This window comes from Bos taurus, chromosome 8, assembly GCF_002263795.3.
Source record: "Bos taurus isolate L1 Dominette 01449 registration number 42190680 breed Hereford chromosome 8, ARS-UCD2.0, whole genome shotgun sequence".
Taxonomy (NCBI): domain Eukaryota; kingdom Metazoa; phylum Chordata; class Mammalia; order Artiodactyla; family Bovidae; genus Bos; species Bos taurus.
In genome coordinates, this window is record NC_037335.1 from 112145546 (window position 1) to 112168398 (window position 22853).

At 59.7% G+C, this 22853-nt stretch overlaps 1 protein-coding gene across 2 annotated transcripts in view; it reads left to right on the plus strand.

Moving 5' to 3' along the window:
- The window catches only part of PXDN (peroxidasin), a 64870-nt gene extending 42620 nt beyond the window's left edge, over window positions 1-22250 (plus strand). For both annotated transcript variants that reach the window (XM_010800841.4, XM_010800842.4), the window contains 13 exons: window positions 441-557; window positions 848-1006; window positions 1635-1747; window positions 2455-2611; window positions 8739-8847; window positions 9419-9576; window positions 11030-12533; window positions 15088-15222; window positions 15480-15688; window positions 17510-17630; window positions 17766-17898; window positions 19573-19683; window positions 20371-22250. In XM_010800841.4, the coding sequence (XP_010799143.1) occupies window positions 441-557; window positions 848-1006; window positions 1635-1747; window positions 2455-2611; window positions 8739-8847; window positions 9419-9576; window positions 11030-12533; window positions 15088-15222; window positions 15480-15688; window positions 17510-17630; window positions 17766-17898; window positions 19573-19683; window positions 20371-20490 (3146 nt within the window). In that variant the 3' untranslated portion in view covers window positions 20491-22250. The remainder of the gene's footprint in view (window positions 1-440; window positions 558-847; window positions 1007-1634; window positions 1748-2454; window positions 2612-8738; window positions 8848-9418; window positions 9577-11029; window positions 12534-15087; window positions 15223-15479; window positions 15689-17509; window positions 17631-17765; window positions 17899-19572; window positions 19684-20370) is intronic.
- Window positions 22251-22853: the final 603 nt, after the last annotated feature.

Below are 22853 nucleotides of genomic sequence, written 5' to 3' on the forward strand. Positions count from 1 at the left end.
CTTTTATAAAAATGGAATTACGTTGGATATATTTATTCTGTAATTCGCTTTTGTCTCTCTCACCCAGTAGTAACAACATAACTCCTGTCACCGCACATAGTTGCACTGGATGACATTTATCCATTTGCAAATATATTGGTTTAGGCTGAGGAGATGAATCTGGGCCCTTTGCAGGAACCGAGGTTGGTCCTTAGTGAGTTCTATGCTGTTGGATCAATAGTCTCCGCACACGTGACCGTGTGATGCTGAGAAGCACCCAGGGTGTGGTCTTCTTCCTACTCCGCATCCTTTTCTCTGGCCTCTTCCTCCCTCCCTGGGATGCCGCACCAGCAGAGGGGTCCTGGTGGGCCCTCGGGGCGGCCTCGCTCCGGGAAGGAGACTGGCTTTGCACCCAGAGCTGTCCCCTTAATGCCTCGTTTCTGCGTCTTTCCCCCCGTAAGCGCTTCCTCAGTTCACCGTGACGCCCCAGGACAGAGCTGTCATCGAGGGCCAGACGGTTGAGTTCCACTGTGAGGCAAAGGGCTACCCGCAGCCTGTCATCGCCTGGACCAAAGGAGGTGAGTGGCCCACAGGGCAGCCACCCGCCCTGCCCCTCTTCGCTCCCTGGGGCACGGTGCCCTGGGCAGGCCGCAGCAGTGGAATCAGACGTGACTCAGCGCCACGGCGCATCCGGCCGGACCTATCCTCACCGAGGACCAGGGCGGCAAGCCCGCCTCCGGGAACACGGACCTGGGGACAGAAGCTCCTCGATCCTTCCATCCCTCAGTCAGGCCTCTGCCTGGCCCCGAGGAAGGCTAGGCTCCTGCCCCTGCGTCCGCATCGCTGAGAGCGTGTCTCAACCTTGCAGGGAGCCAGCTGTCGGTGGACAGGCGCCACCTGGTCCTGTCCTCGGGGACGCTGAGGATCTTGGCCGTCGCCCTGCATGACCAGGGCCAGTACGAGTGCCAGGCCGTGAACATCATCGGCTCCCAGAGGGTCGCTGCACACCTGACCGTCCAGCCCCGAGGTAGACGGTGGTCCTCACCCTCCCCCAGCAGACCACCCTGGACTTGCATCATGAGGCCTTAGTCATAGCTGGAATCGTCCATGTCAGCCGTGGGGACCCTGCTCATGGGGGGCATGGGCATGGTGGGCTCCTGCGGTTCAGTGGGCTGTGCGTCCACTGCTAGTCTGTGGCCCCGTGTCGTGGGTGGCCTGGCCTGGGGGAGGGGGCTGGAGGCTCTGCCTGCAGAGTGTCGATAGGGGTTGAGGCCTGGGTCTGATCCGGCCGATGGGCTTTGGGTTTCCTTCCAGTCCTGACCAGGCAGGACAGTGGATGGCCCGTGAGTGGGGCTGCTAGCTGGTGCCCTGCTTCCTGCCTCATCACCAGTTCCTGGGGGTCGAGGCCTTGGACTCGCACGCAGGGCAGGAGCCACACAGACAGGCGGGCCACTGCCCTGAGGCTGCCGCTCACGGGGAGGCTGGAAGCCCCAGAGGTCCTGTCTGGCTTCTTCTTAGCAGGAAACAGGGTCACGGCCTGGCCACAGCGAGGGCACTCGGTGCCCTGGGCCTGCTCAGACCGGGGGCGGGGCATCTGCTGCAAACCTTGAACTGCCTGGGTTCTGTGCGCGGCAGCCCCTGTCCTTGCCTTGCAGTCACCCCGGTGTTCACCAGCGTCCCCAGGGACATGACGGTGGAGGTGGGCAGCAACGTCCAGCTGCCCTGCCGTCCCCAGGGCGAGCCGGAGCCCGCTGTGACCTGGAACAAGGTAAGGGCTGAGGCGTCCGGCCCTGCCTTCGTGGGGGAGACAGCCACCCTGAACAAGACCGACTCGGGACATTTGCCCGTGCGTGTCCTTGGTGACAGAAGCGAAAACGAAGTCCCTCTTGCTAGGTCCTCGTCCAGCAATCACTGGAGAGATTTTCTGGTGTCCGTTTCACTGTGTTGTTCTTACTGAGCCCAGCACAGAAACGCTAGTCTGTGTTCAACTGTGAGCAAATTGTTCAATACAACCCACATTTCTGGAGGTCGTGAAGTGGTTCCCTGAGAGGGAGGTGGGGTCCTCAGGGCCTTGATGCCTCCGCCTGCCTTGCTTCCTCCTCGTCCTGGGGGGTCACCTGCCTTCCTTGGCGACACACACCTGCCCTGGCTGCTCCCACACGCTGGCTGCCCCGCTGTGCACCGCCAGCCCAACACACGTCCCACGAAGGTCACCTTTTGTGCCCTGGGATCCTGCAAAGTCCCACACAGCGAGGTTTGTGTCTTAAGCTTTCTGGGTATTTTGCCAGCAGGTAGGAGGGGCTCCTGCCCTTGAATCTGCAGTGGGCAGGATCGTCCCAGTGTCTGGCGGGTCTGAGAACAGCCATCAGGAGCGCTCCGTTCGCGAGGCCCTGGCACGTGGTGCCCCTCCCCCAGGAGAGACCCTTCGGGTCCTTAGTCTGATTCCCACCATCCTCTCCGCTTATTTTGCTCCAGGATGGGGTTCAGGTGACAGAAAGTGGGAAATTTCACATCAGCCCCGAGGGGTTCCTGACCATCCGCGACGTTGGGACCGCAGATGCTGGCCGCTACGAGTGTGTGGCCCGGAACACGATCGGGCAGGCATCGGTCAGCATGGTGCTCAGCGTGAACGGTGAGGCTACGGAGTGGATGCCCCGCGAGCTTGGAGGCAGTTAGAGAGCAGGGCACGTCCACTTTGCAGAAAGGTTGGCGCAGCCCAGAGGCACAGCCGCCCCCCTCCACTGCCCCAGGCTCTGAGAGCGCCGTGGCGGCCCGCTTGGAGGGCCTCCTTGCTCTGGGTTTTGCAGTTGGTTTAGTGGTTGCCCAAACCCTCTCGAGTTCTGCAACATGTAATTTGCAGCCACCATTTGGCAGAAGCACAGACGCAGCTCCTGCTGTGGAGTCCGGGCCCCTTCGTTCTGCGTTCTGTCCATTCTGAGCGTGTGTGGCCTCCTGTGGCCCTAGGGTGTGCTCAGCCCTCATCTGAAACCCACACGAGGGCAGGGGCCGTCCCCTTCCCTGAGTCTGGTCCTGCCCCAGGGCCTGGCGGGCCCGCTCTATGCCGACGGGCAGTGCTTCCCATCCCAGAGCTGCAAACTTCGGACGTGCTCCTTGGTTCCAAGCAAACAGGGTAAAATGCAAGCCTGTAGCTTTTTGTAAGTCTTACAGCTCCACCCAGACCTGCACTTGGTAAGTTGCATTTGTTTTTTCCCAAGCAATAGTCTTAGGAAAGTAATTCAAAAACATACGTACCTTAAAAAAAAAAGGGTAAAGGAAATTCACTAAAATGTGGTTATTTTGGAGATCGTGGGTGTAACTAATTCATGTTAAAGCAACATTATTTTTCAAGTATAAAAAACGTGGAAGAAACACCGTTGTTTATATGGATGCCCCGGTGGCTCCTTGAGCCCGTGGGCACCTGCAGACCGCGGTAGAGGCACATCTGCATGTCTCTTTTTTTTTCTTTTTTTTTTTAATGTTAAATGACCTTATTTTCCCATTATATTAGACTGGAGTGATTATAAATTAAATCAGTGAATTTCCTGATTTAAAAACAAATTCAACTTAAGTCATTGGTAATAACGAAATGTTAGGTGATAAAATTATGTAAGATTGTCCTGTCCGTTTGTCTGACTTGTGGCATTAGGTGCATAAAACCTATAAAAATATTAGGCTCTAAAAGTTACCTAATGCAGGGGCTTCTGGTTCAGGATGGCAGAGTAGAAGGATGTGGGCTCATCTCCTGTGAGGACACCGAAATCACAGCTAGTGGTTGAATAGCCATTGACAGGAGAACACTGGAACCCACCAGAAAAAGATGCCCCGTGTCCAAAGACTAAGAAGCCACAGCGAAGTGGTGGGAGGCGGGCAAGCACAGGAAAGTCAGATCTCATGCCCCCAGGGTAGGCAGCCCGTGACAGGAGAACAATGATACCAGAGACGCTCTCCCGCTCTGGGGAAGACCCTGAGCCTCACGTCAGGCTTCCCAGCCTGGGGGTCTGACAAAGGGACTGGGCGTCCCCCGGGAGCCTGACCCTGAAGGCCAGCGGGGTTTGCTTACAGGACTCCCACAGGCCTGGGGGAAGCAGCGTCTTGCCCTGGAGGGCACACGCAGAATCTCGTATGTGCCAGGATCTGGGCAAAAGGAGCAGTGACCCCACAGGAGACGGAGCCAGGCCTGCCGGCCTGTGTGGGGCCTCTCCTGAGGAGGTGCCGGCCAGCAGTGGCTCCTCACAGGGACGGGGGTCCTGGCAGCCTGTGTGGGGGCCTCTCCTGAGGAGGCACCGGCCAGCAGTGGCCCCTCACAGGGACGGGGGTCCTGCCGGCCTGTGTGGGGGCCTCTCCTGAGGAGGCGCCGGCCAGCAGTGGCCCCTCACAGGGACGGGGGTCCTGCCGGCCTGTGTGGGGGCCTCTCCTGAGGAGGCGCCGGCCAGCAGTGGCCCCTCACAGGGACGGGGGTCCTGCCGGCCTGTGTGGGGGCCTCTCCTGAGGAGGCGCCGGCCAGCAGTGGCCCCTCACAGGGACGGGGGTCCTGCCGGCCTGTGTGGGGGCCTCTCCTGAGGAGGCGCCGGCCAGCAGTGGCCCCTCACAGGGACGGGGGTCCTGCCGGCCTGTGTGGGGGCCTCTCCTGAGGAGGCGCCGGCCAGCAGTGGCCCCTCACAGGGACGGGGGTCCTGCCGGCCTGTGTGGGGGCCTCTCCTGAGGAGGCGCCGGCCAGCAGTGGCTCCTCACAGGGACGGGGGTCCTGGCAGCAAGTCCTGGAAGGGGCCCCTCGGCCTAAGTCCCCGTGGAGGTGACCACTGACCCTACCACAGAGCCTGTAGACCCCAGGCCGCGTGACTCACAAGGTGGGATCAATGGGTAACTGGATTAAACTTTTACTGAGCAAGACCCAGTTTTTCCCACCACCCAGTCCCTCCCATCAGGAAGCTTATACATGCCTTGTGGCCTCATCCACCAGAGGGCAGACAGAAGACGCAAGAAGGACCACAGTCCCGCAGCAGCTGGGCCCAAAACCACATCACAGAGGCTTAACCATGAGGAAGAGTTTTCGTCCCAGATGAAGGGATAAGATAAAACCCCAGAAAAGCAACCAGATGAATTGGAGATAGGCAACCTTCCAGAAAAAAATTTAGAATACTGATAGTGAAGATGATCCAGGATCTCAGACACAAAATGGAAAAGATGCAGGAAATGTTTCCCAAAGACCTAGAGGAGTTAAAGAACAAACAAACCGAGATGACAGCGCGCTGGAGGCAGTCAGCAGCACTTAGCTGAGGCAGAAGAACAGAGGAGTGGCCTGGAGGACAGAGTGGTGGGAATCACCGCCACAGAGCAGACTGCAGAAAAAAGAGTGAGAGGGAATGAAGGTAGCCTGAGACCTCCGGGACATCAACGCACCGACACGTGCATTACGGGGATCCCAGAAGGAGAAGAGAGAGAGAAAGGACCCAAGGAAGATTTGAAGAAATAGCTGAAAAGTTCCCTAACGTGGGAAAGGAGATAGTCAACCAGGTCCGGGAAGCACGGAGTCCCGGGCGGGATAAACCCAAGGAGGAGCACACCGAGACACATAGCAGTCACACTGACAAAACCCAAAGACAAAGATAAGCTGTGAAAAGAGCCAAGGGAAAAGCGACAGGTGACATACAGGGGCGCTCCCGTCTGCTCAGCGGAAACTACAGGCCAGAGGGCAGGCGTGGTACATTTAAAGTGATGAAGGGGAAGAGCCAGCAACCAAGAACACTACCCAGAAAGACTCAGATTTGATGGAGAAATCAAAAGCTTTCCAGACAAGTGAAAGTTAAGAGAGTACATCTGTACCAAACCAGCTGGACAACAGATGCTAAAGGGATTTCTGTAGGCAGGAAACACAAGAGAAGGAAAAAGACCCACACAAAATAAACCCAAAACAATTAAGAATATGGTAATGTCATGTAATTATCATACGTACCCAAATTGCCTTAACCGTAAGTGGATTAAAGGCACCAGACCGGCTGGGTGGCTGAGCATGTGTGCACAGATGCACCTCCGCGTCGCGCTGCTTAGCCCTAAACTGTGCAGGTTCTATATTGTTAGGGTGATCGTGTTTCCTTTAGGGCTTGCAAGTGTAATTATGTTTTGTGTTTTGTCTGGCTGTTGATTGTGAACACTGATAAACAGCTGTTACTATTATATTTTTGCTGGTTACAATAATTATATCACAACTGTTCAACAGAAAATAATTGAATTTTATATCATTGAAACTACCATTTAATAGAAAACTTCTGAAAGTGAAAGTCGCTCAGTCATGTCCAACTCTTTGCGACCCCATGGACTGTACAGTCCACGGAATTCTCCAGGCCAGAATCCTGGATTGGGTAGCCTTTCCCTTCTCCAGGGGATCTTCCCAACCCAGGGATCAAACCCAGGTCTCCCGCATTGCAGGTGGATTCTTTACCAGCTGAGTCACAAGGGAAGCCCAAGAATAATCACTTTTTAAAATCCAGATGCATAACAGAATTATCTTGGATTGTTTGAAAACCACAAAGGCCCAGGCGTCACTGTCCTTCTCCAGGGCGCGCTGTGACTGATGAGCAGCTGGCCTGGCCTTTCTCTCTCCAGTTTGTTTCCTTTTTCCTGTTTCACACTCAGTGCTCCCATTTCACTCAGTTTACATTTCTTCAATTTTTCCATCTTTTTTTTTTTTGCTGTCATTCTCTCTCAAGCCTTTATGAAGCATACCAGAAAAGCTTTTGTGTGTATATATATTATGTTAATATAGTATTTGTTTTAGAAAATTCATGAGTTTTTGCCTAGCTGAAAAAATTATGACATTTTGATTCAACTCGTTTGACTTAGTATGACTAGAATGTAGATTTCTAATTTATATTCACTCAAAACTTTGATTCAACTCCATGTACTTTGGCATCTAGTATTACTGCTAAAAGTGATTAGTGATTTAAAAATATTTGAATGAGACTTGAAACTTCCATCCCAATTCTGAGAATATGAAAAAATACTGTGTTGAGAACGCTGTGTTTCAGGCATCTGCTCAATGTTAAGTGGCAGCCTGGATGGGCGGGGAGTTCGGAGGAGGATGGATGCATACGTGTGACTGAAGCCCTTTTGTCCACCTGAAACTACCACGCGTTGTTAATCAGCTGCAAGACAAAGTCCAGTCAGGCTGCATTTAAGATCAGTGCCTGGAGGAGGGGGTGCGCCCGGAGGAAGGGGTATGCCCGGAGCAGGGGCTGCGCCCGGAGGAGGGGCTGCACTCGGAGCAGGGGGTGCGCCCGGAGGAAGGGGTGTACCCGGAGGAGGGGGTGCGCCCGGAGCAGGGGCTGTGCCCAGAGGATGGGGTGTGCCCGGAGGAAGGGGTATGCCCGGAGCAGGGGCTGCGCCCGGAGGAGGGGCTGCACTCGGAGCAGGGGGTACGTCCGGAGGAGGGGCTGCACTCAGAGCAGGGGCTGCGCCCAGAGGAAGGGGTGTACCCGGAGGAGGGGCTGCGCCCGGAGCAGGGGGTGCGCCCGGAGAACGGGGTGCGCACGGAGGAAGGGGTGCGCCTGGAGCAAGGGGTGCGCCCGGAGGATGGGGTGCGCCTGGAGGAAGGGGTATGCCCGGAGCAGGGGCTGCGCCCGGAGGAGGGGCTGCACTCAGAGCAGGGGGTGCGCCCGGAGGAGGGGGTGCGCCCGGAGCAGGGGCTGTGCCCAGAGGATGGGGTGTGCCCGGAGGAAGGGGTATGCCCGGAGCAGGGGCTGCGCCCGGAGGAGGGGCTGCACTCGGAGCAGGGGGTACGTCCGGAGGAGGGGCTGCACTCGGAGCAGGGGCTGCGCCCAGAGGAAGGGGTGTACCCGGAGGAGGGGCTGCGCCCGGAGCAGGGGGTGCGCCCGGAGGAAGGTGTGCGCCCGGAGGAGGGGCTTCGCCCAGAACCGCCGCATGAAGGCAGCATCTCACCAAGGGCATTTTCCACCACGTCGAGTTTTCTAGAAGGTTTGCGTATTTTGAAGGAAAAAAGTTACTGTTTAGTTTGTTAAAGTGCACGTTCTTGGTGACCTGTCCTGAGGCGTTTTTAAAGATAAAAGCTTGGTTGGAACAAAGCTGTTTTGTTTAGCAAACTCTAAATGCTGGTAAGTTGAAAAGGAATGAAGAGAGGACAGTGGAACGGAAGCCATAACTTCAGAGGTGGCAGGTTCAGCAGCGTGTGCGCGTGTGCGTGTGTGTGTATGCGTGTGTGTGTATGCGTGTTTGTGTGTGTGTGTGCGTGTGCGCGTGTTTGTGTGCGTGTGCGTGTGTGTGTGTGAGCACAGTGCGCAGGCACCCAGGCTGGCTGTGGGATGTCTGATCCTCCGTGAGGATTAGGACGGGGGGCAGCAGAGCCTTGGGAGGCAAGTGGGCTGAGGTCCAGCAGCAGGAGGACTGTCTGTCCCTCGGCAGGAGGCGTCACAGCACCCACTGGAGGTTAAAGCCCAGCAGGGCAGGGCGGCCGCTCAGCGGACCAGAGTCGGCCTCCCCGTCAGCTGATACTTTGCTAGAAGAACTTCGGAGTTTTCAGTTACAGCTTCTTTGACCCTTTGTGGTGAATCCTGTGATTTTAAAGTGTCTGCATCTTTCATGCAGTTTGAAAACTGCTTCTAGTAGAATTTGTGATAAAGACACTGAAGGTTTGGAGGGAAAAATAGAAACAGCACTGGAGCGGAGTCTGCGCCGTGGTGTCTGGTCTTTGTTCTGTGACCCGTGTCTGTGTGTGTGCTGGTAACCCACGACCTCCTGCCTCCTAGTTCCCGATGTCAGTCGGAACGGGGACCCGTTTGTGGCCACGTCCATCGTCGAAGCCATCGCAACAGTGGACAGAGCCATCAACTCCACGCGGACACACTTGTTTGACAGGTATGTGCAGAAGCAGTCGCAGCTGTGACCTGCTCGCGGACTGGGTTTACAGAGGGCGTGCGCTTCTCCCACACCAAGCTCTCATCTGATTCCTGGCATAAAGCAGTGTTCTAATCTGCAAATCGTGAATAGCGTTGTGTTAGCTTTTCTGGGGGCTAACAGAAAGGTGTGTCCTTTCCAAGCAGAAGCTGACCTGTGATTCACAAATAGAACATTTCAGAAAACTTTTGACTCATTTCTTGGGCTTGTTACTCAGTGAGTTGGCAAAAACAAAGTATTTCTTAAGCCATTCATGCGTTTGCTCATCTTGGCAACCCCCAAGTGTTTTTACTGCGTTTGAATTAAAATAGACTATCTGTGTTTTCTTTCTATTGACGTAATGAATCACTTATTTTTAGCGTCTTTTGACTTTGTTCCTTTGCTTTGTTGCCTTCCATGGGATGAGTAAGGTACGGTGCTTCCTGTCCATGGAAATGTAGCCGTAGAAACAGTTAACTGCGGTGATTCTTGAGTGACTTTTGTTCTCGGTCATCTGTTCCACTCTTGCCTCCTCGCCCCACGCGCCCGCCAGCCGCCCTCGCTCCCCGAACGACCTGCTGGCCCTGTTCCGGTACCCGCGGGACCCCTACACAGTGGAGCAGGCCCGGGCCGGGGAGATTTTTGAGCGGACGCTGCAGCTGATCCAGGAGCACGTGCGGCACGGCCTGATGGTGGACCTCAACGGAACCAGTCAGTACCCGCAGCGCCACCCTCACAGCCCCTTCCCGGGGCGGGCCCCTTCCCAGGGCGGGCCCAGCCCGCCTGGCGCCGTGTCTGTGGCGAGCATCGTCACTGCGGTTAGCCTGAGCGGGGACAGTGGGGTGGTTCTCACAGACCTGGTAGGAGAGCGGGTGGGGACGAGAAGTGTGCTCAGCTCAGGGGCTGTGCTGGCCCGGCCCTGGGCCCTGACCCTCAGGTCCTCTGGGCAGAGGGGAGCTCTGGGAGGCCCTGGGTGCAGGTCAGGGGTGCTAGGAGGGTGCTGGTGGGGCCCCAGCAGGTGCTGTGTGGACGCCACCCTCCCCCTGCCCTTGGCATGGGTCCCCCCCACCATGAAGCTCTGTAGGACCCAAGGGGGTGAGTGCTCAGGCAGCGTGTGGGAGGCAACGCTTCCCAGGCTGGCTCTTGGGCTCAGGACTGGGCTTCCTTGGGGCGGCTGTGACTGAGCAGGGGGCCACCCTTGCTTTCTCTCTGGGAGGTAGGAGCTGCCAGAGTTTCGGGTCTGAGCCTGATGCTGGATGCCAGCTGGCGCTGGGAGCCCAGCGTCCTGTCTGATACTGGATGCCAGCTGGCACTGGGAGCCCGGCGTCCTGTCCCTTCAAAGCTCCTCTGGCACAGCCCACCTCCCGAGTGTCTGATCGCCTCCACCGGCCAGGACAGACTCACCCCTGGGTCTTCCCACCTCCCCGAGTGTCTGATCGCCTCTCCCCCGGCCAGAACAGACTCGCCCCTGGGTCTTCCCACCTCCCCGAGTGTCCAATCGCCTCTCCCCGGGCCAGGACAGACACCCGTGGGTCTTCCCACCTCCCCGAGTGTCCGATCGCCTCTCCCCCGGCCAGGACAGACTCACCCCTGGGTCTTCCCACCTCCCCGAGTGTCCGATCGCCTCTCCCCCGGCCAGGACGGACTCGCCCGTGGGTCTTCCCACCTCCCCGAGTGTCCGATCGCCTCTCCCCTGGCCAGAACAGACTCGCCCCTGGGTCTTCCCACCTCCCCGAGTGTCCAATCGCCTCTCCCCGGGCCAGGACAGACTCACCCGTGGGTCTTCCCACCTCCCCGAGTGTCCGATCGCCTCTCCCCCGGCCAGGACAGACTCGCCCGTGGGTCTTCACTGCCCTGTGTGTGGGTTTTTAGGACCCTGTCCTCTGCAGAGGGGCTCTGGCTCCCGTTCCCTGTAAGTCCGGGTCTAGTCGACCCTGCTGGGCTCTGAGACGCTCTGGATGTGTCCAGCCAGAGTGTGGACGAGCGTGGAGCCCTGGGCGTCTGGCCCGGGAGGGCCTGCGGCGCGAGCAGGCGCTGGTGCGTCAGGTCCGCTCCTGCTGGAAGCTGCCCACCTCCCTGCCTTTCCCCTCCCGGGTCCCTGCACACGTCGGGTCCAGCAGGCCCAGCCGTGGGTCGCTGAGCCACGTCTCCCGCCCCCGGCCAGGTTACCACTACAACGACCTCGTGTCCCCGCAGTACCTGAGCCTGATCGCCAACCTGTCGGGCTGCACGGCCCACCGGCGCGTGAACAACTGCTCGGACATGTGCTTCCACCGGAAGTACCGCACGCACGACGGCACCTGCAATAACCTGCAGCACCCCATGTGGGGCGCCTCGCTCACCGCCTTCGAGCGCCTGCTCAAGGCCGTGTACGAGAACGGCTTCAACACGCCACGCGGCATCGACCCGGGCCGGCGCTACCACGGGCACCCGCTGCCCATGCCCCGCCTGGTGTCCACGGCCCTCATCGGCTCAGAGGCCATCACCCCGGACGAGCAGTTCACGCACATGCTCATGCAGTGGGGCCAGTTCCTGGACCACGACCTGGACTCCACGGTGGTGGCCCTGAGCCAGGCCCGCTTCTCCGACGGGCAGCACTGCAGCTCGGCCTGCAGCAACGACCCACCCTGCTTCTCGGTGGCCCTGCCGCCTGACGACCCGCGGGCACGAAGCGGGGCACGATGCATGTTCTTCGTGCGCTCCAGCCCCGTGTGCGGCAGCGGCATGACGTCGCTGCTCATGAACTCCGTGTACCCCCGCGAGCAGATCAACCAGCTCACGTCCTACATCGACGCCTCCAATGTGTATGGCAGCTCTGAGCACGAGGCCCGCGCAGTCCGCGACCTGGCCAGCCAGCGCGGGCTGCTGCGCCAGGGCATTGTGCAGCGCTCTGGCAAGCCTCTGCTGCCCTTCGCTGCCGGGCCGCCCACCGAGTGCATGCGGGACGAGAACGAGAGCCCCATCCCCTGCTTCCTGGCCGGCGACCACCGTGCCAACGAGCAGCTGGGCCTCACCAGCATGCACACACTCTGGTTCCGCGAGCACAACCGCGTGGCCACTGAGCTGCTGGCGCTGAACCCGCACTGGGACGGCGACACGGTCTACCACGAAGCCCGCAAGCTGGTGGGCGCCCAGATGCAGCACATCACCTTCCAGCACTGGCTGCCCAAGGTGCTGGGCGAGGCGGGCATGAAGATGCTGGGCGAGTACCGCGGCTACGACCCGGGCGTCAACGCCGGCATCGTCAACGCCTTCGCCACGGCCGCCTTCCGCTTCGGTCACACGCTCGTCAACCCTGTGCTGCAGCGGCTGGACGAGGACTTCCGGCCGCTGGCCCTGGGCCACGTGCCGCTGCACAAGGCCTTCTTCTCTCCCTTCCGCATCGTCAACGAGGGCGGCATCGACCCGCTGCTCCGCGGCCTCTTCGGCGTGCCCGGCAAGATGCGCGTGCCGTCCCAGCTGCTCAACACGGAGCTCACCGAGCGGCTCTTCTCCATGGCACACTCGGTGGCGCTGGACCTGGCCGCCATCAACATCCAGCGCGGCCGCGACCACGGCGTGCCGCCCTACCACGAGTACCGCGTCTACTGCAACCTGTCGGCCGCCCACACCTTCGAGGGCCTGAAGAATGAGATCAAGAGCCCCGAGATCCGGGAGAAGCTGCAGCGGTGGGTGTGGGGGCTGCGTGGGGCGGGGGGCGAGCTCTCGGGAGCTGAGGTTCTACCCGTGCGGGCCGAGCCCGGGAGGGTGGGGTGGAGCGTGGAGTTAGAGACGGGAGGCCGCTGGGTGCGCCTGCTGTGGCCCCGGAGCCGGCAGGACGGTGAGTCCTGAGCCCTGAGGTTTGTCCACGTCCCCAGGGTCCCTGCCCCGTAGGTGGCAGCTTCCACTCTTCCCGGGAGAGACGTCCCTGGGCTGGGGGGACAGAGGTGTGAGGAGACCTGCTGCATGGGGCAGGGGCCCCGGGAAGCCCTGGGCAGCCCGTCCTCCCGGGAGCAAAGCAGCAGCCAAGCTTGGGCTCATCAGGCCTGCTGAGAGGGGCTTCCCCCCATGCCAGCCTGCTCCCCGGGCCCTGTGCATCCAGACCGTGCATTGACCGAGCTCTCAAGTCCCACCAGCCTCTCTCCTTGTGTCCAGTCTACTCTGGCTCCTCCAGTCCTGTGTTTCACATCGTTTATTCCAGTGTTTCTGACCTGGTCTTTAGTGGAGGTGACCACTCACGGGGAACCCTCGCAGCCGCTGGTCAGCTGGTCCCTGTCCGTGTGCAGTAGGTTCTCTCACGTTTGAAAGAGTCTTTTAGAAAGGAAAACGATGCTTTCTTGTAAAGGCTCACTCTGGGTGTGCTCCGGACTCGCCTGTTCTGTACAAGGTGGGCCGCTGGCTCCTAAGTTACAGGCTTAACCCTGAGGCTCAGCTGTGCTCCCCTGGGGCCGGGCCCGTGCCTTCTGGGGGAAGTGGCGCCTTACTCATGATTCACTGCAGGTTGTAAGTAAGTGAGCACTGTCATCCACTCAGTTCAACATGCTCCAGTCTTGGTTTAAATCACAGTGTCAGGTGGCCGGGTTCGTAGACGATCACCCTCCTGTCCAAGACCTTGCGTCCCAGGGCTGCTCAGCTCGGGGGTGTGGACGGTCAGTGTCTTTCACGCTTGAATATCCCTGTTGTTCTCATCTAGAGGGACAAGGTCACTTCCCCAGGGTTTGTCCCTTGCCCGACTTACATCACCACCATGCGAAAGACCTGCTCTCCAGCCCAGCCCTGTTGGGAGTTGCGGGACCCGGGCCAAATGCATGACCCGCCCACATGGGGGTCCCACCTCTCCCTTCCCCTGCGTCAGGCCCCACTAAGAGTGGGAGTGAGAGGGGTGTCCCAGAGGAGAGGTGACGCGACAGCGGGTCCCAGCCTCGGCCCCTGAGCCCGCCAGGGAAGGGAGGCCTCTGGACGGAGGAGCAGGAGCGAGTGGTCCCCGCTGTGTTGGTGATGTCTGCCAGATCCATTCCCAGCAGCCTGGTGTGAGTGGAGGAGTGACCTTGCCTGGGGGCTGTGATCGTCCAGGTGCCCTCTCCATCTGGGTCTGCGCCCCCAGCGTGGGGGCGTCCCGTGCAGGCCAGTTGTTCAGGTTGGGGCAGAGGGGGAGCCCCACCTGGGAACGGGGTGTCTCCTCTGGGAAAAGCCCCCTCAGGCAGAGAACCAAACTCTCCTGGCTCTTCCTGATGATTGCCACCTGAACCGAAGTTCAGCGTGAACTTGCGGGCGCTGAGGGCGGCCTCACGCTGACCCCGCTCCCGAGATGAGCAGCTCTGCAGACGGCCCTGCCCGCCCTTGCCCAAGGTCAGCATCCCAGGTCCGAGAGGGTGGAAGAGGCGTCTCGATTACAGGATGCGTAGGACTTGGAAGAGTTTGACGAAAGGGCTTGTCCTTGGACGTCTAAGCCTTGCTGACTTAGTCTTTTGTCCCGTGTCCGTTAGTGAGTGGGTTCCTCACAGGAGACCCGTGTCCAGTGTTGGGGAGACGCCTGCGTCTTCGGAGCGTGTGCCTCCAGTGGTTCGGAGCTTCGTCTTCGTGTGCTTCTGCGACGGGGGCTGTGGAAGGTTCACACTAAGACCTCAGGTTGTCTTTGAGCAGTCAGGAAGATTTGGTTTTAATTTCCTTCCTTGTGTTTTCTGGGCTTCTCTAAACTTTGTATAATAAACATCTCTGTGTGTGTATTTTACCATGTGTGTATAAACAGGAAGCAGGAATGTTTCTTTAAAATACGGCTGAGAGATGCTTTAAAGAAGGAGCTGGATTGTCATTGTTAAGTGAAGGTCTGAGTCACGTCAGACGGTGATGGAGGGCAGCACGAGGCTTTTTCCGTTCCTGCCGTGCTCTGCACCATGTCAGGATGGCCGAGCCGTCCAGGGTGCGGGTTCAGGTCGCAGCCTTCCCTGGAGGCGTGGGCTCGAATCCCACTTCCGACAACGCTCGTCTTGGGCTTCCCTGGTGGCTCAGATGGTAACGAATCTCTCTGTCATGAGGGAGTCAGTCCCAGGTTCGATCCCTGGGTCGGGAAGATCCTCTGGAAGAGGAAATGGCAACCCACCCCAGTATCCTTGCCTGGAGAATCCCAGGGACAGAGGAGCCTGGTGGGCCGCAGTCCACGGGGTCGCAGAAGGTCGGGCGTGACGTGCGCCTGGCGCTCCCCGGGCCCCGGCGCTGAGTCTGAGGTTCCGCTCCTTCTCGCAGGCTGTACGGCTCCCCGCTCAACATCGACCTGTTCCCGGCCCTCATGGTGGAGGACCTGGTGCCCGGCAGCCGCCTGGGACCCACCTTGATGTGTCTGCTCAGCACGCAGTTCAGGCGCCTTCGGGACGGGGACAGGTAAGCCCCAGGAGCTCAGCGGGCACCCCGGGCAGGGGTGGTCCCAGAGAGTGGCCGGTGCTGGTTCGGCAGTGACTGCTGCTGGTCTTAGCGCGGACTTCTCCTCTCCTCGGGTTGCTCAGAGCTCTGTCACCTAAGCACGGGACTCTCAGGTCTGTGTCGTGAGCAGAGCTGAGCGTGAGGACGGTCTTAACCAGCTCCTGGGGCTGCGGCCTCGCCAGGCTCTCTCTGACCCCACTCTCGCTCCGGGGACGCAGGCTGTGGTACGAGAACCCGGGGGTCTTCACTCCCGCCCAGCTCACCCAGATCAAGCAGAGCTCGCTGGCCCGCATCGTGTGCGACAACGCCGACAACATCACGCGTGTGCAGAGGGACGTGTTCCGTGTGGCCGAGTTCCCGCACGGCTACAGCAGCTGCGACGAGATCCCCCGCGTGGACCTCCGAGTGTGGCAGGACTGCTGTGAAGGTGCGCGCGGCTTCCCATCCTCCGCTGACAGCTGGGCGGAGCGCGGGCTGGGGTCAGCACAGCAGGGGAACAGGCGGAGACGGGGGCCTGGGGAGCGGTCAGCCTTGAGCGTCCCCGCTGGGCAGCGCTGTGGAACCTGGACGTGGTGAGTGACTGTGAAGAGTCTGTAAAGCCAAGAGAAGGAGTTAGTATGAGAGCTGAGACACTCAGTGAAAGAAACAGAGGGCACAGCGTTGACGCAGGAAGCGCCTAGTGTTCCTTGAAAGCCTCCCACGCGCCTTCATCTGACAGCCGCCTGCTTGTACCTGTGGTTCCCTGGTGGCTCAGTGGTGATCTGCCTGCAATGCAGCAGAGTCCGGTTGGATCCCTGGGTTGGGAAGATCCCCTGGAGAAGGGATAGGCTACCCACTCCAGTATTCTTGCCTGGAGAGTCCCACGGACAGAGGAGCCTGGTCTGGTGCCTGCCGCCCACGGGGTTGCAAAAGAGGTGGACACAGCTTAGCAACTAAGCAACTAAGAAGTCCAGCCTAGGTCGTTCCCATTAGTAATTGGTCTTAATTCGCTGTTCTTTTCATTAGTAAGTATTGAAATCTGGGTTGATATGTGTGGGTGTTATGTGAGTGTTTGTAGCCTCTCTCTGCACGTGTATGATGTACGTGTAACGTATAATATGCTAAATATGTATGTGTATGACAAATGTGATTTACAATGTTGTAGAATTCACTTAAAATTTAAAGTTTTGCTCTGTGTATTCCCAAGTTTGCAAAGCATTTAATTCTTATTTTTATAGCTCTTGGGAACTTGGGATCTTGTTTTTCTTTCTTAAAAAAAATACTTTGACTGGTTTATTAAGGTTGCAACAGTTTTCCACGTATATGGCAAAGAATTTCATTTTTTGTGTTCACAGAAAGCAGTTCTATTTGAAAATCATAGGGAAAAGCCAGTTCTTTTTAGATACAGAAACTCCATTTTCTGATAGCTTTACCAGACTCCCTGTAGTTGTCGAGGAAGGGACGAATTCAGGTTTGCTGTTTTTTGCCCCAAACCCAAGTCCTCCGAGAGCCTGAGCCCTGATCCAGACTTGTCCTCTGTCCATCCCCAAGCCCCTTCAGCTGGACGGCAGAGGTGTAGGTGCTTGGCGTAGCTCTGACCTCCTTTCTTCTGGATTCCTCTCCTCTTAGCTGTCTAAGGCACAGCCCTGATATGACACAACTTAGAAGAGTTGCTTTATGAGCTTTATCTGTTTTTCTTTTAGTCCAAGAGTCGTACCTAAAAAGCGGCAGGAAAAAGAGAGCTCAGTTTGACAGGACCAGATGTCAATTGCTGTTAACGTTTCACTTCCCTGAGTACGAAAGGGCCGCTTGACACAGCCTTGAGCTGCGTCTCAGTCATGTTTTTGTTTGATCCAAGTATGGAAGTAGCACGTGTGGGAAACCCAAGGAGCTCCATCTGGGAACATCTTTTTCTTTGGATCAGAGTGATGAATTTCAGCTTCTCTGTGGGCTGATGAGTCATAGAGAGGAATCCATTCCCGTGTGCCGTTTTGAAAGAATCGTAGAAATTACTGAAATAAAGTCTCCTGGGTCGGGCAGGATGGCGGGTGTGTGCCCCACTCGGGGGCTGGGCTGTGCCGGGGGGAGCGTGGGGGGGCCACAGGCTCCAGGCCCCTCGCCCGGGGTAGCAGAGAGCTGAGTGCAGGGCGCCTCCGCCCCCTGTGATGTGAGCACCTCTCGTGTCCTTCGGGAGGGAAGGTTCTCGCCCAGACGTCCTTGACGTCCTTCGTGAGAGTCACCAACCCTGACGTGTACACTTTGCCCACAGACTGCAGAACCCGCGGCCAGTTCAATGCCTTCTCCTACCACTTCCGAGGCAGGCGGTCTCTTGAGTTCAGCTACCAGGAGGATGAGCCAGCCAGGGAGACGGGGCCCGGGAAGGTGCCAAGGTATGACCGAGCCCCTGGCTGGCCCTCGAGCGTGCGGGGTGCCCCACGCGTCTGCCCGTCCACGCACCTCGTGCTGCAGCCTGGGAGCCCATGCCAGCGGCTCCATCCCTGAGTGCCCCTTGCCTCTCTGAGCAGAGCCGGGAAGCCCCGGGTACCTCCCAGTAACACCACAGACCCCTCCTTGGAGCAGCCGCAGGGGGCAGGGACCACCGACTTCCGGGAGTTTGTCCTGGAGATGCAGAAGACCATCACGGACCTCAGGAAGCAGGTGGGCGGCTCCCCATCCCCACCCCACCCCGGGCCCCGGCCCCCTAGCCTCCCTTCCAGCCTGCGTGTCCCTCTGCGGCTGTGAGGAGAGTGTGTTCCGGCAGCCCTTCGTCCTCGGCCCTGGAGCCTCAGCAAGGCCACATCTCTCTCTCTGCTTTCAGCCCGGCTCCGGCCAGGCCTCACGGAGTCGCTCTTGGGCTTATGGGACTGGGGGTCCTCGGCATGAGAAGGGGCAGAGGGTCCCCTAGAATGCTGGCCAGAGCGGCCACGGAGCCCACACACCACGAGTGGCTCAAGGTCAGGGCCACGCAGAATTCAAGCCTTGAGTCCTGCCCAGAGCGGCCCCTCCAGGGATGGCAGTTAGGCCTCTGCTCCCAGAGCCACAAGGTTTGACGGAGGTCAGATACCCTTGGATGGCGGGGTAGGGGGCGCTACACATCCCCAGGCGGGTCCTGGGCCCGTCCCCGAGGCCTGCAGAGGGCAGTGCCCCACCCCACCCGGGCACACGCGGGGGTCTCTGTGTGCATTCACGTAGCGGGATGAGGGCGTGAGGTGTCAGACTGAGAAGTCTGCAGATCTCAGGTCGTGCTGAGGCGGGTTTGGGATGCTGGAGGCCCCTCCCGCCTCTGGGAGCCTCGGTCCTCAGCTCGGGGGACGCGGCGTCTTCTGTTCAGCCCCTAGTAGAGGCATGCTGGCCACTCTGCAGCCGCTGTGTGTCTGCCCTGCGGCGTCTCCTCTGCCCGGGGGGCCCTTTGTGCTAGCTGAGTGGGCCACAGGCGGGAGGGAGGGGTCATGGAGGGCCCAGCCCGGCTCAGCACCCTGCAGGGTCAGGGCCTGGGCGGGAAGCCCCCCTACCCTGCGCCTGGAGCCGGAGACGCAAACCCTCACAGGCCCTGAGCCGATGGCACGGGGCATCCCGAGGGCCCAGCCATGGGGGCTGCACCCACCGTGGGGTTAGTACCTGTGTCCAGGTGGCCGGACCCCCGACCCCCAAGAAGGGGTGGAGGGCAGGGTGGGGGTCAGACCACTCTGCTCAGACGGGTCAGGCTGCCTGAGGAAGGAAGGAGGCAGGCGGGGCAGCGAGAGCCCCCCCAGCGCCTGTCCCAGGCCTCAGTCTCAATGGTCGCCCCGCCCCCCCGCCCAGGCTCCTGTCCTGGATCTCAGTCTCAGTGGGGTGGGGGTTCTCCCCTCTCAGGTGCCCCCGAGGGAGCCGGGCCAGGGCTCTTGGACTGTCACGACCAGGGCCCAAGGGCCCCCAGCCTCCGTCAGCCTCAGCACTGCCCCCAACAGGGCTGTGTGCCTTCGGGCTCCAGGGCAGTCCCAGCCCAGCACTGCTTGGAGAAGCCGTTGAGAACGTTTTTGTTGCCCAATCCGGCATCCGCCTCCTCTTTGCTCCTGTCCGAGGGTCCTCTCCTCCTCTTCACGCACCACTGGGCCGCATTTCTGGCCCAGGCACTTCTGGCCTCAGACACGGGGGTGGTGGGGCGTCAGGCAGTTGTCATGCAGGTTGGGACGCGCTTGAAGCTCCAGGAAGGGGCTTTGGGGTCTCTCTTAGCCCCGTCGTCTCTCTCGGGTTTGGGGTCTCTCTCATCCGTCCTGAGACGCTATCTCGAGTGGCAGAGCGGGAGCGGGCGCTGAACGGTGTGCAAGCACCCGCACGTCTGCTTTGCTGCAGATAAAGAAACTCGAGTCTCGGCTCGGCACAGACTGCGTGGACGCAGACGGCAGCTCGCACGCGGACGGGGCTGAGTGGACGCGGGATCCCTGCACCATTTGTGAATGCCGCGTGAGTGTGCGCTCGGGCAGGCCCCGGGGGTCTGAGCTGTCAGCTGCAGGGTCCCCTCTCTCTTCCCTCGGGAGCTGGGGCTCTCCCCCGCCCAGAACCATACGTAAAGGTTAACGGGCTCTCCCCCAGAACCATACGTAAAGGTTCACGGGCTCTCCCCCACCCAGAACCCTACGTGAAGGTTGACAGGCTCTCCCCCCAGAACCGTATGGGGACCCTGCCACGCCTGGTCAGCACAGGAGTGTCCACACAGGCGAGGAGGGGCAGCTCCCTGTCTCTGAGCGAATGGACGGAGCAGGCAGCAGGGGCCTCGGGGGTGGGCCTGGCAGCGGCCCAGCCCAGGAGGGACTTTGCAGTGGAGTTGGGAGCCAGCTGGGGATGGGTTTGTCCCCTGGGCGGGCAGAGCAGCGGTCTGGTGTCCCTGCTGTTGTCTGGTTTGGACACAGCCCTGCTGCCCAGCTCCTCTGTAGCCAGTCTGGTCAGCATGCAGGGATGTGATCCCCGGGGCCCCCAGGGCAAGGCTGACAGCCGGGGCCAGCAGGGAGCCTCTGGAAGGAGCCGGGTGTCTGCTGTAGAGGGGAGTCAGCTGCCCTTTTAACCCCAGAATCCCCCCAGGAGGCCAGCCCAGTGGGCCAGGCACACCCGGGGCGGCTCCCAGGGCTGACGGCTCCATGCTCTCCCTTCCAGGACGGGCAGGTCACCTGCTTCGTGGAGACTTGCCAGCCGGCTGACTGCCCAGCGCCCACCAGGGTCGGCGGGGCCTGCTGTCCCGTGTGCCCAGGAGACTCCACGGGGACGCAGCCCTGAGCGTCTGCGAGCCCGGAGCTTGTCCCAGCCCTTGGGAGCGAGGCCACGTAGGCGGCGAGGCTGGGACGCGGGGGCCGCGGCTCGGGGAACCCCGGCCTGAGCGCTCGCCAGCAGACCACGGGGCAGACGCGTGCCTGACTCCATGTTAAGGCTTCTCAGGGTTCTATTTAATTTTTTTTAATGAAAAATTGGTGCTACTATTAAATTGCACAGTTCAATCATTTAGGCTCCTAATTGATTTCACCTAGTATCACCGTTTCTTCTCAACTGAAAGTTAGTCCCGCCGGTCCCGGCTCCAGAAGCGTGCAGAGCGGAGCAGGCGGAGGAGGGACGCAGGATTTGAAAGAGAATCCGTCCCTGGCAAACAGCAGTCGGCATGGACGTGTGGCGGCAGCACGGGCGGCCAGCGCAAGCCCCCTGCGCCCGCGCCCTCCCTCGGCCCCTGCAGCTCCGCGGGCCCTGCCGTGGAAGCCGCAGCGCTCCCCTGTGACCGGCACACACGCTGCTGGGTGTGGACCAGGTGGGACGGCGCCCCGTCCCCACCAGCATCGCCCGCGGCCACGCTCGCCCTGCTCTGCCGCCTGGCTTCGCCTGCCAGAGTCCACGGACGAGCCACCACGCTCTCGATCCCTGTTCCGACGGGAGGAACGCGAGTGTCGGGGACTTTCTGACTTCAGGTTGTGAGAGTGCGTTCAAGAAAAGCAGCCGGTCCCTATACCTCATTCGTTTCCCCGCCGCGTGTGACGTTGGATGAAACTTCACCCACGTTTTAGCTTTAGATACGGCAGAAAGAGCACGTCCACTCCGCTCGAGTTCTCGTAGGATTCAGTGAGAAACAACTTCCATACCTCACGGTCTCTGTCTTTTTACTCGACCAGAACCTCCTGTTTGGTTCCAAATGCAAAGTGGTCTGTGTTCTGAGAAACAGGTCCCTGGGTCTCCTGCTCAGTTCTCAGACCTGAGTGTCCAGCGCCAGCCGGGCCCTGTGCTGGGTGCAGACACGGTGCCCGCCCGCGCTTCCTGGGAGCCCTCTGGGGACCCGGCCACCTCGGCCATGTGGGCGAGTCCGGAGCTGGTGGTACCATGTGCAGCCTGTCATGGGCGCGGGGGAGAGGAGGCAGGTCTCCAGGAGGAGTCCAGCAGATGCCAGGCACGTTGGAAGCCTGGTCCCAGCGCAGCCTGCCTTCTCCCCGCAGAGGAGACCCCAGTGCCTGCTGGGTCGCATTCCAGCCGGGGGGCGGGCAGCGGCTCTACACACGGTCGGCTGGACTTGTGAGCGCACATCATTGGTGATCGGATAGTACAAGCCCCAGTGTTCCCGGGCACAGGGCTTCTCTTCACACAGCAGGCAGATTGGGTAAACAATCAGGCCTTGGCACCCATCTCTGCAGACAGGAAACGGTTCGCTTTGTCTGAGGTAGATGGTTATGTAAGTTGCTCAGGTATGAGATCCCGCGGTCTGGAGCGTGTGGAGTCTGAAGGCGCCCTCGTGCGGAGGATGTGGGGACTGGGGTGGCTTTGTCCTGCCCGCGGGGCGGCCGTCTGGAGTGGGCTGTGCGCGCCGGGCAGCAGCCCCACGAGGACGCGGTGCGTGCGTGCCCACTGGACGCGGTGTGTGTGTGCCCACTGGCCCTTCCAACCAGATGTTTGCTGCCAGCAAGTGCCCTCCTGCTCACTGTAATCAGCCCATCACCAAAGAGACATTTGCACTATGTAACGATGCCTTCGGTTCCAATAAACGGGCCACGTTCCCAAACAGAGCACGGGTCTTCCTTTCATAAGCCGATTGGGAGGCGGGTCCCCGAGGGGCTGGGCCCTTCACAGAGAAACGGGAAAGGGGAAGGGCAACTCGGGGGTATTCAGAGACGGCTCGTCTCTCTTCCCCGCGGCTGGGTGCTGTCCTGGGGACCCAGCTGGCCACCTTGTTGAGAGTCTCGGGCAGGTCGGGGTGAGCTCCCAGGAGAAAGCTGCAGCCCCTGCCCCACCCCCCAACGTTTCTGGCTCTGGCTGGAAATGCTGTGGACAGCTGTGCAGCCCGTGGTGCCCTGGGCCCAGGCGGGATACAGGATGGGGTCCTGAAGGGACCTGGAAGTCATATGAGGGGTCTTTGCAGGAGCATCATGACTGTCCATGGAAATACCATGAGAAAATAGATCGGGAAGATTAAGAATTGATTTTTTTAAAGTTGCCAAACCTTTCAGAGCTTGTAACGAGACCCTTTGAACTTTCACAGCTGTGCTGAGTCCGCATCACTGATGGTCTCCTGGGGGTCTCATGGGTCATGGAGGGGATTGGGGAGAAGGACTCAGCTCTTCCTTCCAGTGACAGATATCACGTGACATTTCTGTGTGAGGTGGAAGACA